General features: G+C 32.5%; 1 protein-coding gene across 4 annotated transcripts in view; it reads left to right on the top strand.

The window, feature by feature from the left end:
* LOC130904067 (longitudinals lacking protein, isoforms A/B/D/L) overlaps positions 1–19,138 on the top strand; it is a 593,400-nt gene that overhangs the window by 526,066 nt on the left and 48,196 nt on the right. Inside the window, exon 5 of one of the 4 annotated variants that reach the window (XM_057816615.1) lies at positions 13,624–15,653. The exons of the other annotated variants lie outside the window; for them this stretch is intronic. Coding sequence (XP_057672598.1) covers positions 13,624–13,910 — 287 coding nt within the window. The 3' untranslated portion in view covers positions 13,911–15,653. Of the gene's footprint in view, positions 1–13,623; positions 15,654–19,138 lie in introns of those variants that run through there. 4 annotated transcript variants of the gene reach the window in all.

The following is a 19,138-nucleotide window of genomic DNA, read 5'->3' as shown; positions in this document are numbered from 1 at the left end:
TCCATTTTCATTATTTATCTATAATTGCTTTTAGACTAGTTACTATGTTTTTATAAGCTTCAATGAAGTTGAATAAACAGTTGGTATAGATGTTATAAACTATATTTATGAAAAACTATATTCTCATAGCTAGTTCTCAGTATCTAGTTCTTTCAAAAATCAATATATCGAAACAAATACAAACTGAGCCTTCTCTAAAAGTGGACAAGTTTCTTTTTCGAAATGTGTAGTACTTGATTCATCTACCCAAAAGATTCCACCTTTATGGTCTAATTCCAACTTTGCCGCATAAAATTTCTGCTTGAGACGCATTTTTGGTGTTTCTCAATATCTTCCTAATGACAGTTTTGAATATATCATTGGACTTTAAGGAGAGTTGAGTGAAAAACAGAGGTACAATTATTAGATCGACGCTTCCCAAATTTTGGTACTATGCCAGCAAGATCTCCAGATTTAACGGCATTCGCTTACTGTCTGACGGCATCTTCGCTGGGAATTTTTTTCCTATATAAATATTATGAAAGTACGTAACCACACTTAACAAACGATTTTTTTATTCTGTAAGGACGGAAACGACTAGGTAAGGTGGGGCCAACAAGGCATTTGTCGCGGAAATCATGAAAAATCTCGATAATGTCGATAATATGAAATAATTTTTATTGTTAGCGTACCTCAATGTCAAATTATTAAGTTTTTTTGATTTAGTAACCAAGTTTTTATTTGTGAATTGAAAATATTTACTTTTGAAAAGAAAATTCGATAATCGACTATACCAAAATCGAATCGTAATTCGGCATTAACAAATTCGATAATACGACAAAAACAACATGATGAAGTCTGTTCTCAAAATCCTCTATAACATGTACCCGATGCAAGCTCTCAACATTAAAATCTTCCATATCTAAGTTTTATAATTAGATACCGCCGTAGCAATAAATCTAGTAGCACTAAATCTGGGTATCGTCGTGCTCGATCTATTGCACATATTCGATCAATTAATACAAGATATCTATGATTTTGATACTGTCTAACTGTGATTAAGCTCCATCTCACTACACTTCACATTGCCTGTTTAACGTCATTTTCCATGAATTCATACTTTATCCTTTAATCATCAACATCATTTTAATTTCTCTTATATAACAACAATTATTGGTTTAATTTCTTATTTCTTAGCCCTTTTTATATGTCTATGTTTCTAAATTTTCTTGATTTTAGGTCTTTTCTGTTTCAAAATTAGTATTTTTAAATAATTTTTGAAAGATATACAAAATTGACGTTTCGACTATTAAAATATATTTTGATAAAGACTTAAAGAAAAGTCGAAACGTCAATTTTTATCTTTCTTCCAAAAATTATTAAAAAAACTAATTTTGAAACAGAAAAGACTCAAAATCAAGAAGATTTAGAAACGTAAACAGCAATTATTTTAAAACTTTGATACTTGATAACTTTCTTGGCTTCTGTAACCATTTTAAACATTTGTTTACGTTTCTAAATCTTCTTGATTTTAAGTGATTTATGTTTTAAAATTAGTTTTTTTAATAATTTTTGGAAGAAAGACGTTTCGACTTTTCTTTAAGTCTTTAACAAAATATATTTTGATAGTCGAAACGTCAATTTTGTATATCTTTCAAAAATTATTTAAAAAAACTAATTTTGAAACAGAAAAGACCTAAAATCAAGAAGATTTAGAAACGTAAACAGCAATTATTTTAAAACTTTGATACTTGATAACTTTCTTGGCTTCTATAATAATTTTAAACCCTCTTTTTGTTTTACTACTGATCGATTTCGATTATAATAAGTATAGTACCGAAGAATAGACTAGGAATTCAGCGAAACATTCAAATCCATCATAATTTATTGCGATTTCACAATAATAGATCAAAAGTAAGTTGGTTTTCTGTAATTTTTAACTTTGCATGTCTATGGTTTAAATGTTATTAATAGTACAGACAAATTTCTTAACGTTATTTATACTGAAATCTTACATAGTTTTTAGTGTACCGGCATTCCCCGAACTGGAAGCCATTCTAAATTCCCCAGTTGTCTCAAACAGCAGTAAAATGTTCAAACATCGTAAATCAACTAAATCGTTGAGATATCAGAATGTAGATGGCTCGCAGAGGAGTAGAACGTCTATTAATAAAGATCAAGCGAAAATTTTGCAGGATGCTTTTGACAGAAACCAATTTGTTGATACGCAAACGCAGGTTCATCTCGAGACTATAACAGGGTTGCCGGGAAAGGTGATCAAGGTTTGGTTCCAAAACAGAAGAAGGGAGAAGAAAATTGTGAAGAAATTTATCGATTTGTAATTTTTTTACTTTTGAGTATTGTTTTTAATTGAGAAAACCGCGGATTTCACATTATTGATACGTGGCATCTTTTATATTCCAACTTCCATCAATATTCGTACCTAGAAAGAGAAAAATCAATAATTAACTCAATGGTTCTTTAATATCATTAATTGTGTACCACTTGTATATGTTGTATATGTAAATGTATAGAAATATATAGTTTATATTTAAGAAAGTAAAAAAAGTTGTACTTTCCAAAAAAAAAGACAAAATTTGCAAATAAATTTGTATCAAACTTTAGGCTAAATCATAACTAAACTCTTTCTAACCAAAATATCATCATACGAAATGATACAGAGTGACCATACGTCTTCATTTAAATATATGGGACTTGCTTTTACCCCCCCAACCATACGTTCAATGTAAAACGGCACTGAATCTCATTGAAATTTATGCAAAAAAACTTTTTTTAAGTACTAGCAAACGCAGATCTTTTTGTTATTCAAAATAACCCTCATACTACTCATTAAATTACGTGGAGCTTCTACTAAATCTGTCTGCTACTTCTAAAGACACATTTAACAATCTAGGGCAAAACTGTAGATTAAACTAGAGTTTAAACTACGGTTTTAACTTGGAATTAAAAGGAAAAACATTGGGAGGAGTGGACAAAGGAATTAATTTAATGAGCTACAACAAATTTGAAAACTGTGAAATAATTCAAATTCGCTCTGGATTGAATAAAGTTTTGTTTTCTCGGAGCGTCGATAATGTTGATAATTTCTTCATCATCATCGTCGAATTCATCAAATATAAAACGCAAATCTTCAATCGAACATTCTGAAAAAGTGAGGTTCGGATCCTCCGTTTCAATGAAGTTTAACCTACTCCCAGACTAGCGGTAACGTATAAAACGTAGTTTAAAGATTAAACTTGTAAAATTGGTCCTAAATCTTCTTCTTACGACGCCGTAGACGTGTTTCTGAGCCATCTGCGCGAGTCTTTCAGCCATGAATTTTGTCTACGGCGGACCGACCGTTTTCCTTCGATCTCCTCTTCTATTATCAGATGGAGAATCTCATTTTATGTACTAGGTACTGAAACTTTCTCTCCTTGATTGTCGTGAGAAACTACCCATTTACTGTAGGACCTCTATGTTTGTCTTATGTTTTATTCTTTGTGGCCGCATCCACGGTCCAACTTTCGCATCCGTACAGAAGAACAGGAAAGATCTAAGAGCGAAGCATTCTGGTCCGGAGTTTCAGGCTGAGGTTGCGGTTTACCAGAAGTTACCTCATTGTCATTATTCAGAGTTTTCCGCGCTTGCTCAATTCTTGATCTTATTGCGAGTTTTATGTCGCATTGCTGGTTGACGAGCGTGGCCAGGTATCTTAGAGATGACACTTGATCAATGATCTCTCCATGGAATCTGAGAATACCAATAGCTTGGTCTTGGACGTATTCATACCGAATGACTCACTAGATTCTACATCAACATCATCCACATCACTACCACGGTATCATTTGCTTAACGAAGATTGTTTCTAATGTTTCCATTGATCTCTATCGCACGCCTTTTCTTATTACTATCTCTTCTGATGTGGACCCGTCCTAAATGCAGACGTTTATCTGTCTACTATTCAAATTGAAAGTGACGAATCATCATACACGTAGATTAGTTCACTCTACCTATTAGAAAAAGATAAATTTGATAATAATATGATATTAGAGATCTAAGAAAAACTTGATATCACTAATTTCAATAGTACTAATCATATTGTAATGTATACTCAGTGTACCAAACATAAATCTTAACTACATCGTAATATTTGTTGTAAGTAGTTTTATGAACGAAATTGAGATTTAGGTACAAGCGTTGAAAAAACTATTTCTCTTTACAAACATGTTTATCAAAATATAAATCAGTATATCAGAACGTAAATCGGCCATCTTTATTACGTTTGATAATATTATAGAGGGTAGAGACCTTCCAGAATGGCGCTGGTGTAGATATAGAGGTTATGAATGTAACAATGAAAGATTAATTGAAGTATGCCGCGTTAAAAAACATAACCTAAAAGATTTATTATGAGAAAACATGTACCTAGGGTACCTAATAATATTTGGCGCCTTCTTTAAAATATAAAATGATGCGCCGCCTTTACTTAACGACCGACACTTCACATATACATAGTTTGCTCTCAATATTTCTAACCTCAATAATATTTACTACTTCGCACGCAGTACATGACAGTTGATATATGACATATGACAGATTAACCTCGTAACAGTTTTGCCGATCTGAAAATATTAACCGTAGTCTAATAAATGTTGTAATTTTGTAACGCTGAATTTAGCGAATGTAGAAATTCGTCCGCATTATTATGAACCGTTGTTTTTTAATACTTTTTTGTATTTAGATATTTAGGAAACTAATATTTGTGATCTATGATACAATATGCATGTCTTGAACTGTGTTAGTATGTAAACAATATTGATAAATAAAAATCTTTGAGGATATAATGTCTTTTTACTTTAATTTTACGTAATAGTCTTTGATTTTATGCTTCAAAATGTCGTAATAACATCAATTTATATAATAAAAAACGCTTTTACAATTTTTTGTTGGTATCGGACCTGCTTTTTCGTCTCAACGCGATGGGTAGATTCATTATTATTTTAAAATCAAAAACTATGACCATTGCAAATGGTTTTTTATCACAATAGCTTAGCCCTTCTCATAAATTTGAAAATATTTTAATAAATTCAACAGCAAAAAAACGGACACTTAGATCTGATCTTTCTAATTTATGGTAGAAACGTAAACCTTTCATTAGGTTTCCTAACAATTTATGTAATTCTATGCTACGGCGATGAACTCTAACCCATTCTGTACGTATTCCACCGTCATAGCATCCCATTCTTCTTGAAGAGCAATTTTAACTAATTTAAATCTCTAGGAGGAGGATGACGACGTCTAACGCGCCTCCCTAAATTATCTCACAAATGTTCTATGGGATTCATATCGGGAGATCGTGCTGGCCAGTCTAGAACTGTGAATCCCACTTGCTCAAAGTATTAGGAACAATTTTGGTGGTATGTGGACAAGCATTATCCTGCATTAGAATGCATTGCTCACCAATAAATGAAGCAAATGGGATCACAGTCTCTAGGAAGACCTCCGAGCATTCAAAGTCCCATTATTTATAAAAATCAATTCAGTCCAGGCGTGAAATTTAACTACACACCAAACCGTAACTGATCTCCTTTCAAAAGGCCGTGATTCACGAATAGTACATTGAACAAATCGCTCATTTGGTCGTATTCATACTCTTTCTCCATCGTCTGAGTGGTATAGACCAAATCGAGATTCATCCGAGAATAAAAACAGTGGTTGCGTCTTTTCAATACCGACAGCGTAATAAATCGATCATATACTGCCGTTGTTACCCTTGGTCGCCCACTGTTGGCCCTCATATCGTATCTAAAAGTCTCTCGGAGATGCCGGAGTGCAACGCTTTCCCAAGCGTATAAGCAGTGTACCGTAAGCTCCGTCCTTCTCTGTCTTCGAACGAAAAATAGTCGGAAGTAGCCAAATCAGGGATATATGGTATGTGTGAAGTCACATCGTCAACCTACTCCACAGGCAGATGTGGCTCATGAGCACCAAGTTCGCCTGCAGACGTCCAGAACGTCTTTTTACATAAAAGAACAACTGTAGCATTGGAAAGTGAAGCAGTTTGGACTGCAGCATTGTAATAAAGCAAGCGCACTACTCGGCTAATTTTGCCACGTTTTTTACGATAATTTTTTGACACAAGTCACAGTAATATGCCGCATTCACGGTTATTTTTCAAAGTAAATCAAAAATATAACCTCGCAATCCCGAAATATTATAGTGATAACTTTTTTGGTGCTTTTCGTGGCGTTTGCTTTTCAGTACCACTCCATAATTTCAACACCCGTTACAATTGATCAGATTACACTAATTGATGTAGAACCCTTGTTGGAAAATGCCGATCCTTGCTGCAATTTCTTTTCTTTTTAGGTGCAGGTCACAATTTCTGCCACTAATTTAATATTTTCTCCCTCCCACACGTGAGTCATCTTGATTCTCGTCTCCATCGAAACAACTTTTTTAAATTTTTTAAAATGATGAACACGACTCATCGATTTGTGTTGGTATGAATCCTTGTTTAGTTCAAAATTTTATTAGAGAACATTTTTGAAAACAACCTAACTGTCGCTTGGGCTCTACTATGATAAAATGGTTCGTAGAATCAAATTGAAACTTTGTGTAAAGCTAGTTGAGACTCGTTACTAACTCGCGCATAAAATTTTTTACAAACTCGCTCTATTTGTAGTGAATACACTGTTTACACCACCACTCACAATTACACTGTCTGACGCGCGTTTCGAGAGAGACTGAAGACTGAAGACGATAACTTGGTTAGTAAAACGCGCGTCAGTCAGTGTAATCGTAATTGTTGGTGTTGTAGAAGTGTAAACAGAAATTCCAACTTAGTCACTGTATTCGTGTTTAATTTTAATCACAAACAAGGTTTCCATTATAACATAAAATATGAATAAATTCAACAGAAGACATATTCGTTAAACATGACTGAATATAAAAAATACCAGATATTGAATTTTTTCATAACCTAAAAAATATTTTAGGTTATTGTTTGACGTATTATGAGTTGAAGTATAATGTAGTATAAACAGAAACTCATTGTAGAATATACTAATATGAGACAAATTACAGGTGGAGGGTTCTACTCGATAAAATTTTCCAAAATATTTAGTTTAATTCTATTTAAATTTCAGATGAGTTTTCAAGATTTGACTGCGAAAAGTGTTTGAAGAGTTATAAATATAAATCGCATCTAAATAGCCATATGAAATATGAATGTGGAAAAGAACCAAGCTTTGAATGTCCAACATGTCAAAAACGATTCTTCCAGAACTACACTCTACTTAGGCACCAAAAATCGAAAGGATGTAGTGGCCGGTTCATACTGGATTAAATTCTTGATATTAATTTTCATGAAAAATTATAAATATAAAACAGAAAATGGAGCGAAACTACCAAAAGAAGTGAAAAAAGATGATGTGATGTTTGATAAAACAAAAAATCGTCGCTCAATAAAAGCTTAATAGGACATAAAGCAAAAGTTATAAAAATTTTTGTGTGTGTATCTCGCGAATTAATATCAGTTTATCAGATAATTTTATTTAAATCATAAATAGATGAACGAAACAAAATAACATCCAACAACTAATTAAATTAATAATTACTATTATTTTACGATATTACTATTTTTTCCCGCCAACCGGTAACGTGATCAGAATCCGCCAGACCTCGCCATCCGACTGCGATGACGTCCACCACGGATTGACCTTTGAAACCGTCTGGCCCAACCAACGCCTCCTCTCTCAAATGCCTTTCTCAATATCCGGAACTTATTAAATGTATTTGCCATTTTTAATTCTGAAGTTAGCTGATTGATAATTTGGATGATGGAATTTTTTACTAGATCAGAGGTAATGTGCAAATTTTTTCTTCTAGTAGGCTAACTATGAATGCGTCTCTCGGTTGAGTTGTAAAAGTGTATGTGAACCAAAATTAATGGATCCTAGAATGAAAAGATCGGGAAAATTTTGTATTTTTCAAAATAAAATTCCTACTACTTGAACCATTAATGTAACCAATGGCTATTTTTGTAATTTGAAGATAGACTCGAAGAGGTGGAAACTACCCAGAAAGGCCAACCATAGCAAAGAAGAGAAGCAGAGGATAATTTTTTCGCCATGGCACTGTCAATATGTAGACTAAGAAACTTGATCGAATTTGAGCATCGTATTTAAATCATTGTTGACTTTTAGAGGTTGTAAAACTTCTTTGTAGAATAAAACTAAAATTTTCTCAGTGTTTAATTAGAGACTGTTCGCGACAGACCATTATTAGTAATGAGATCTTTGCCCATAATAGAATGTAAAGCTTGTATATCTGGACCACTCTATGTTACACTGGTATCATCCCAAATAAAGTAAATTTCCCTTTGATTCGTAAATTTGTGAGACCAGGTACACTACTGCCAACTGGTAAATTACTCGAAACTTTACCATTAGCCCGTACCAGTGGTTGTCTACATTCAATGTAAGGTACAAACCATTTTAAAGGTACACCTCGTTTACCATGATACTTGAGGTTGTTAATCAGAATTTGATGATCAATACATTCGAAGGTCTTAGCAAAATAACAGAAAAAAAAAGTCATTAGTACATTTATTAGGTAGGAAACCAAATTTTTGAACTTTTTGAGGCGGAATTCCAAAGAGTAGGAAGATGTCCTGGAATCAACCAAGAATTGGGGTGATTCGTTGCGTGGAGTAGGCAGATTGAGACCACGGAATCGGAATACTTCTTACCAATGAATAACTACCCTATCCTCACCCTTTCCGTCGAAAATTTATAAAATTTAGTATAATACTTTCTAATATAAAAACTCTCTAACGAGCTTTTTTCGAAATTACTTGAATATTAATTTTTTTTTGATTTATTATTAACGGAAAAGTAAATACCATTTTTATTTCATATTATTTTTTTATAACTATTGCATTTTTTTACATGCACCAAAATTCTTTAAAAATATTTTTCTGAAAGTGATTCAGAATTGAATATCGACCTTTAGTAGTTAAAAGCAGAAGTATTTCTAAAACAAAACGTGACAAAATATTTTTATTAATCTATTTAACTAACTATAACCCAAATAATAGTTATTTATGCAATACAAGTGAGTAAAGTAATACTTTTTTCACGAGTAGGACGGTTCGACGCGCCTTTGGCTCGTGCGGCAATTCCTACAAGTGAAAAAAAGTTATTTTACACACGAGTTTCATAGAAAATTTTGTCTACGTCTGTAGACTTGAAAAAATTCGACAAAACTTTTATCAATTTCTATTTTGTAATAGAAATTACTTGAAGTAGAGAAGAAGTTATTAACTATTGGTACTTGAATTGACAACATTTAACGAGTTTAACGAAATAACATCGCCTATAGTTGTATTAGGACTCATTGGATTGTTGGAATGTTGCTTGAAGTCTAACTAGTTATTGAAATTTTCACTGCGAAATCCATTTTGTTTTTTATTGAATCGTCTACGTAACCCTCCGCAACTGTGTTGGATTTCCACCCACCGTGCTCCTTTAATTGAATTATATCACCACCCGAATCTACTAATACAGACGCCGAATAGCGTCGAAATGTATTCCCAGTTTTTGGATTAGGTAAATTCAAATATGTTGCGATAAGCGAGGGAATTTCTGAAAAGGTATCGATTCCTACAACGTGGGTTTTGCATTTTCCATTTCTATACTGCATAAAGAAATTATTTGTTTTGACATTTGTGGGTCGTTGGTGTCATATCTTATGAAGAAGATGATAATCGTCTCGAGCTTGCAACAGAAACTATTAATTTCTTCGCGGGCAAATCTTTTAGATATTTTGGGTCTATAGGGTGCTTTTCAGTTTTGAATAAGTCGACCAAAGTGTTGAAGACTTCCACACTTTGAATTTAGTTTCGAAGTAAGCTAGTAACACTCTTTCTATGAAGCCGTTTATGCGTTTTTTAGTACGCTACTCCACAAAAGAATTATATTCCTTCAAATACTGTTCCCTGGATTTCTCAGGGAGAAGATTCATAGTCGCTGCAGTTGCTGATTCAATTAATTACAAACAAAATGGATTTTCTTGAACGAATATCAAAAAATGATGTGACAGTTTATGAGAGAAACGAATACAGTCCATTATTTTGATCAAATAATTTCACAATTGCGTTAAAAAATGACACTTTTTTTAACGCAAAAGCGTGAAAAAATGAGCCACTACGGTATTTTTTTTACGCGCTTTTTGACCGATTCCGAAATTACATTCTTTATGAATGCAAATGAATGAGAAAAAACGTGATTATTATAACGGACGTAGAAAAATAATAATTAATAACCTTCAACTGGAGCAAAACTTACATATTTAATCACTTCTGAATTTATTTATGACAAAAATTACTTATTAGATATTTCCCTTTGCTTACAATGATATTGATACAAATCTGTACATTGGATAAACTGTATTAACTCAAATTTTCCTCTGATTTTCAGATTATACTTCTCTGTACTATCAACAATCCGAAAATGGCTTACAATGGTTTTATTGCAAAACGTGTCCGAAGAAATACAAACACGTGGGATCCATTTACAAACACGTTAAATTCGAATGCAACAAATCACCTCAATTTGGTTGCGACTTGTGCGGAAGGGCATTCAAACAAAAAGGAAATCTCAAAAGTCACATGGCTAACGTACATAATGTTATTAACGTTTCCTAGATTATATTCATAAACATAAATAAAAGTTTTTGTTTTCGTAAAATTTAGTTTTTACTACGAAAATTGAACAGTATCCGAATTAAAGACAACAATTCGAGACTCATACCACAATGTATTTTACAGTCTAATAAGTTTATAGAAGAATTGAACACCTGGTTGGTCAATATGGCTAGAATACAAACCAGAATTGGATAAAGAAAGAAATTGGCCATGAAAAAATATGTTAAAACCAAGTGATCAAATAAAATGGACATATCGTTGTGCATGCCCGACTAAAAATCACTATCAAAAACACTAACAAACAAATAGACAAATAGAAGTTGGAAAAACTTGTCAGGCTCTAAAAGGTAAACTTCAGTCTCTGAAGACGATAACTTGGTTATCGAAACGCGCGTCGGACAGTGTAATTGCGAATGTTAAATAGTGTGTTCGCTACGAATATCACCAACGGTTCCAGAAAATCCAACTCAGTATAAGAGAAGAAAGATTTGAAAAACCTCATCGTTCGCCCACTAGAGACCGTATATATCAGGAGTCACCCTGTATATTGACGCTAAATCTGATTATTTTTTAGACTATATTGGCGTCCAATGGTTTGCTTGCAAAACGTGTCCGAAGAAATACAAACACATGGGATCTTTTTATAAACACGCTAAATTCGAATGCAACAAATCACCTCAATTTTGTTGCGACTTGTGCGGAAGGGCGTTCAAACAAAAAGGAAATCTCAAAACCCATTTAGCTAAATTACATAACATTTTCAATCAACCGTAGATTGTATATTATTGAGTATTTTTAAATTAAAATCTCAAATATTTATTCCGAGTTCGTTTCATTGACGTATTAGTATAGAAATTCACTCAGTATAAAAATAAGAACGGGAAGTTCAAACAAAAAAAAAACTTTCAGTAGTACGTCTAAAGAGGATGGTTACAATGACGAGGGTTTCATTTTATTTTGTTCTGTTCAAATAGGAAAATTGATTAATCAAAGTGAAAAAACACCCTCAATTTTTTAAATGGAAACTATTGAATTCAGAGATATAATTTAAAAGGTTTCTTCATTATCTTTATAGCCCGATCTGGATTCTACTCGAAACTACAAGCGTGCCAAATGTGAGAATGAAAATAAAAGTGAAAAGTGCAAGGGATCGTATAAGTAGAATGTATAAATATAATCGAGAGTGTGGATATCTAAAACTTCAGTCTCCGCTATTCAATAAGAAACGAGAGCCTCTAGAAGATGCCTCGCAAGAATCTGGATCGGGCGTGTTGAGATATAAGAAGAAATAAATTGAATGCGTCGATATAAATAGTTTGAGAAAATGTCAAAATGCGTATAATAATCGTTATTAAAATTCGTCTTCGTTTATTTTCAGTTATTTCTTATTGGTGTTATAAATGTGGCAAAGTATACAAAACGAAAGGGTCTCTGAGAAGACACCAGCGTTTCGAATGCGACAACAGACGGGCCTTTTCGTGTCCCATACCAGGATGTATGTTTGAAACGACGAGAAACTACCTTCTATCCAATCATATGCTTATGAGGCATAATACACGTGTGCACTAGTCATTGTTTTTAAATTAAGATAAATTTATACGAAGTACCTTTATTTGAAAAACTGGTATTTTATGAAATTCTAGTAAATAAATGACTATTTAGTGGTTTGGTATATTTACATACAATTATTGTGATTATTTACAAACAAGAATGCGGTTTTCATAGTATAGTAAATGAAAGAAATATATTTCTTTCGTCCCGAATCCATCTTCATATTAAATTATGATTAAACCGGGGTTTTGCGGGACTTGATACAAAAAGTTCCGAAATTAAAATAATGCTGTGACATAAAAAACATTGCTCATACAATCCCTCGTTTCTGAGCTATAAGCCTTTAAAGCTCAGAAATTAGAGGGAATAAATATTATCTCAAGGCCAGGGGCGGCGCATGCCCAATGGTTAACAATCCGTAACTTTTACAGCGACAACTTGTACAAACCAAAGTTAGAGAAAATGAATTTTTCAATCGATTTTTTAACAAAAAGTTACTTAAGTAAGGTCAGTACATAACTTTTTCATCATAAACATCTTGCTTATTTTCTACTTTCATCTTAAAGTCAAATATTTTTGAAACTATTTATGGGAGGGCATAAAAAATCGAAAATTAACAATAGTTTAGGTTGCATACGCCCGATTTCCTTGAAATTTTAGTATGTTGTGGAGAAAATTGTGCTGATTAATTTAATGTATATTTATAGGGCACGGAAATTATTCCTTCACATACTTTTCCGAGGTTAAAAATTCAGATACATTAGGTTAGTTTAAGTTAGGTTAGGTTAGGTTAGGTTAGGCTCATACTCAAAATATGGAGCGACTTTGGCGAGATATTCGTGATAGCATACTACGTTATGGAAGAACTATATCTCATTATTTTAGTATTTTCGAATATTTTCATTTAAAAGACATTATTCATATTCAAATTGAATCATTTATTGAAGAAATGTCACGAATATATCCAATAGAAATTGATGATTATTTGTACGTGTAAATAAATGATTATTATTAGAAAAATTGTTTTGTGTCATTACTTCAGTCGTAACTAATTATATTTAATGTTGGAAATTATTGGAGGCAGGGGGAAGTGTTAAAAGATAGTCTAAATGTTCAACAAACCCCCCGGTCCCTAATCCTCTCTAACATCAAGTATTTGCAAAATATCATCTATCCAAGATGTGAAGGAATGTTTTCCGCGTCCATACATCTTCTTTTTCAGCATAAAAAATGTATAACAGACTAAAATTTCAAAGAAATCGGGCGTATGTAACCCAAACTAAATAATTACCGTACACGCCAACAGCAAACACTTTTACGCTCTGTCCTGCTGTATCAAATAAATTTTTCTTTTCAATCTTACTGATTATTTTGCCTTTCAGCTTCAGCCAATTTCGGACCGCAACCTTGCCCGCAATGTAACAAAGTATTTAAAAATAAATGGTCATTGAAAACCCATCTGAAACTTCAATGTGGCGTCGAGGCAAAACACGGATGTTACGTATGTTTGAAGAAGTTCAAACGCGCCGATAATTTGAAGAGACACATGGTACGCGTTCATAGAGTACAACTCACCATCGCTAAATTGTTATCTAAAGAAAAAGATAGATGTGGATCAGATCGAGATGATGATAATCACGCTTCTAATATGAATACCTTTAGCGACTGAATTATATATTATACATGAATTACTTTAAAACATAGGGAGTTATATAAACTAATGGTGTTTTTTTACGAACAAATTGGATGGTCAGTGACTCTTACTTGGACATCTTGTCCGTTTTCACAAGCTGTCTTTGCTTAAATTAATCAGGAAGTGTCATCGAAATAGAAAAGGTAGGCAACGCGCATTAATGAGTGTATAGGCTCGTGCAAATGATGCCTAATGGGGTACAGGCCTCCCTCCTATCGAGTCCGAAGTTTTATTTTTTCCTTGCACAAATTTGGCATTCTCTGTAACAGTTTTGAAAAATAATCGTCGTCTATTTGGTTCCATTCGTTTTTCAGGATATTGCAAAGATATTAAGTAGAAATAGCACTGCACAATTAGTTCCACAACAACTCTATCAGGTTGAGGTCAGACGACTGTGACGGCCAAATCATTACCTTCAAAAAAATCTTCCTTTTCAATTCTTTCAAATTTGCAGAGCTTCGAGGAATGCTTGGGATTATTATTATGCTAGAAGATCAACCTTCTGGCGATCAGGCGCTGACCAGAACGTACTACATTTTCCTTTAATGTTTTTCATAGTCTTCTTCCTTCAAAATCCAGTCCTCCAAAACATCCCCAAACCATTATCGAGCGTATTACTCATCGATCTAACATTTTTCAAGTCGAAAACCTCAAGATTGCATTCACCACTCCAAAAAATCTCTCTTCGACTCTTCATACGTCTAATTTTCATGTTATTCGGCTCACTACAACCTCTTGATTTTATTTTGGCGTTTTGAAGGAGGTTTATTCATTGTTACCCCTCCAAAAAGGCCAACTTCTATCAATTTCCTTTTTACCACCACCATAATCGAAAATAGCTGCATTAATGCTGCATCAACCAATTTTGTCGAAAAAATACGTTTTCTGATTAAATCCTTTTATTGTGTTTTCCAAATTTGAATCATTGATTAATGAACTTTTATATTTTTATTGAATGACATACTGCTATCATCCTCTAGTGATGATCGCTTGAACTACACGGTCCATATTAAACGAATTACAGAATTCTATAAAATATTTGAGTAGATTTTATTAATTGTTCGATAATGTTTGTAAATTCGCTAATAGGTGGCGTACTATTTTAATACTTCAATTATTCATGGTTCTATGGAAAATGATGATAAAAAGTTTGTTCATTAATTTTTAGTACAAGTATGTTATTCATGGATAATTTAATTGATTTCAACTTTTCCTAGTACCAAAGAGGTCCGTGAATAACAAGGGAGCGTTGCACTTCAATCCAGATTTTCATTTAAAAGTAATTCAGAGCAATAACCAAGACCAAAACATAGAACTACATCTACTGTTCATAGATGTTGTCAACCATTTTTAAAAACAGTCAAGTCCTATCTATTAGTACTGATAACGAATACGGATATAATATTTCTAGCGTTGTTTTTGCATGAAATCTCAGATACTTTGAACTAATTTCTTATCAATTCGGCGCCATCCTATGTTTTACGAAAATAATTTGACAGATGACAGAAAAGTTGAGGTTAGATTTACTTTTTTAGTGAACTAGACCTTGAGAATATGAAATGTTACCATACCGGGGGACTGAAAAAGATTGAAAAGTATGCTTTCCCCGTAATTTCTACTGAATGTATTTTTAAGCATGTTAATTTTTAATTTAGCTGCATCTATAACTTTGTTATCCATTCTTAGGTGAGTAGATATATTTATTTGAACAAAAAAAAACAAGTAGTTGAGGTATTTTTAGATGTTTTGATTTTTAGGTGAAAGTCGTCGTAAAAAATTTCTAGTAACACAAGGAAATAAAATTTTTTTATGTGATTTAAATAAAACTGCTACAGATGAAGAAAAAATCGCATCGAATGAATACGTAAAAGAAATATCCGAAGGGGAAGAACAGAAAATTCGATGTCCAAATTGTACGAAAGTTTACAAAAACATAAATACTTTCAGAAGGCATTTTAGATACGAATGTGGTAAAGTCCCGCAGTTCGCTTGCCTGTATTGTCCAAAAGCGTATACTCAGAAAAGTAATCTGAAAAACCACCATGTCAAATGTCATCCGTTTGAAAGCTTCTCATAAAAATATAAAATCAATGAACTTTCATTGATAAAATTTAGTTTTTATACGTTGAAATTTTCCAAAATCAAGGGTGAAGCTCTTTGTAGTGACCGCGATTTGAGTTTTCTCTGTCGAAATTTCACGTGTTTGTCCAAAACAAAAACAACTGCGAATCCTACACGGATTTGTAAATAGGTATAAAGGATTCTACAGCCTTCAGTTCATTGTTAAAATAACTAAGTTGTATTTAAATAGACAATAAAGTTATAACAAAATTTTTATATTGGAATTGTACGAAAATATTAAAGTTTCGAAAAAATCACTTCGCAAATTTTAAAAATTGCTCGCTTTGGTAATGATGAGATAAAATCGGTTTTCAAAACACGATAAATGTCTCTAAACATTTATGGTTATAATCGGAGTACGTACGCAGTTTATTCTAAATCGTGTCCAATGCTGGCACTAAATTTCATAAAAATCAATCACTATTTGTAAAATATCCAAATAACTCAAATTTAAGAAATAAATTTTTGAAGAAATCCGTTCGATTTTAAACCTAGAATATATTTTTCAGCAGGATACGTAACTATTTATAAGGTTTAACTATTTCATAAAGAAAATAGTCATTAGGCTCTTAAACATATTTGAAATTGAAGTTTGTGACATTGAGCATGTGAAAATGTATGTCCAAACTCTCGATTGACTGACTACCATATGGTAAAATTCACTACTTTTGTCAAGCGCTTCTATAAAACTCGCCCCAGTCTATTTTTTATAATTTTTCAAATAGGACTAGTTGACATATAACACCTACACATTTCATAATTACAGATTACGAAATTGTACCAAAAATCCGTTTAAAAAAATCCAGTTTTATTACAATTTTCATCTTGTTTGTACTGTTTTTGAATTTGATTTCATTTCTATCAAACATTTTTTATGAAAGCATCACCTACTTCAATTTGTAATTGACGATATAAATAAATCTAATGAAAAGTATTGATGGTGTTTTTATTAAAATTAATAATTTATACAACAAATAGCGATGAAATTTTTTATAAAAACGATTTTTTAATTTGGTTGGAGTAATTGTTTTGTGAATATTTGTAGTTGATAAACATTCTTCCACATGCTTTCTCAAGTTGAAGAAATGCCGCTTTTCGTACAGCACTAATCAATTTTAATTTTGTGACTGATTGAATTGAAGGAAGAATGAAATTTGCGGATGAAATAATCAAATAAAAAATTAGGAAACAGAGGAGTTTCAATATGAATAATTTGACTTAACTTGAAAATTTGAATACCCTACTTATTAAAAAGCCGTGAGCAGCAGAGCTCCATCACGAAAGTCGAATTTTTCAATTCCAATTGACAACAAAGAAAAAATTGTCATAATGACAAGAAATTTCGAAAATGGGAAGTAAAAAAAATCACCCTAGCAACGATCATACTCGTATTATTCATTAAATAGGAGGCGGTCCAGTTCAACAATTACAACGATCAAAATGATTTCGGGCGTTTTGTGCTAGAAGAACTGAACAAGAAAACTTTGAACTTGAGAAAGACAATTCTTCAACATCACCCCTACTTGCATGCGAAGTTCGAACCCTCTAGTTAAACTTTTTCTGGCCAAAAAATAAGAAAATATAACAAAAATGACTATAAAATGGAGAGGGGTAGAGATGGAAAGTTTCGACCTTAGACAGGAAATCATCTCGCAACTATTTGAACCTACATCTCAAATTTCATTTTTCAGTCGCTTTTCGTTTGACCTGCAGAGGTGAGTAAAGGTCAAAAACCACTTTTTTTGCGCTGCGACCCCTCGAAATATTCATTTGTTTCCAACCAAACTCTAATAACATTAATCCGCCGCCAAAAAAGCCATGTATGCTAATTTTGAACCAAATCGGACCCATAGCAATTGCTCGAGAGACGAAAATAAGAATTGTAGCTTAAAAAGATCTATAGATATATATATAAACTACAGACATTTGAAAAACCATCATAATCGTGTTTAGGAGGTCCCAAAACATGATGTGCCCCCCATTTTTCTTCAAGTCATGCCTACCGTAATAGTCTAATTTTTCTTTGAAAAATTCGACTAAAAATAGAAAAGGATCAATGGTAAGACAAAAGCGAGAAGGAATATTTTCAAAGGAAATGTTGCAGTTAGTTTGAATCAGTGAAAAAAAAATATAATTTAGAAAAAAAAACACTCTTTTAAAACACTAAGAAACTAAAAATATATTTTAAATCAAAGAGTGAAAAAAAGAAACTTTCTGTATATGTCGCATATATTATTTTTTCCACGATAAATATGGAACAAAGCGTCCCACACTTTTTCCACAACAATAATAGTATTTTTCATTTATTATTGTTTTAAGCTTATTTAAAAAAAATCAGTTTCGCGTGCTTTGAAAGATTGTTTTCCAGTTTTTTAAACTATACCTACATATCGACTTAATGCTTAATTTCCAACGCGGACTTCAGAGGTTCGAATCCTTTTCGAAGGAAATCACTTGCTTTTAGTCCAAAGGACACTTATAAAATAAGCGTGTTAATGAAAACGGATTGATGGAAATTACACTGAAAATGAATATGTTCTGAAGCAAATAAGGATGTAATTCCGAAAAGACGAACTTTCCCGTTTTCTGAAATGTTTGCCGAAACCCTAGAAAACAATTTTCCGCATAGCTTGGTCCCCCAGCCCCCTCCAAAGCTATACTATTTTTTCTGAATATGTCTCAATATTCAAAATAATAGGTTTACGTAAAAAATATTTTTGATCTTTTTTGCGGAGCTTGTCATTTTTTGGTTGAAACTTTTCTCTCTAAAATTAATATTTTCTGAGATATTTATTGAAATTGTTATAACTTTGAAGGAGGCTGGGGGCTTTATTACCAGCATGGAGATTTTCCTGATTGACAACAATCAAGAGATTCAGCATTATTTGCAAAATAATTTTAATAGTAACATTATTTCTTTGCGCGATGACAATCACTAGATTTATATACAAAAAATTCATTGTTTCTGTATCGATATGGATTCGAAGAAGCTCTCGTGAAGTTGGTCAAAATTATTTTAAAGGTAATCTTCCTCTAACTAATTTTGATAGTTCACCATTTTCTTGGCAAAACGTTAAAATGTG

This window comes from Diorhabda carinulata, chromosome 2 (genome assembly GCF_026250575.1).
Source record: "Diorhabda carinulata isolate Delta chromosome 2, icDioCari1.1, whole genome shotgun sequence".
Classification (NCBI taxonomy): Eukaryota; Metazoa; Arthropoda; class Insecta; order Coleoptera; family Chrysomelidae; genus Diorhabda; species Diorhabda carinulata.
This window is presented reverse-complemented; position numbering and strand designations above follow the sequence as displayed.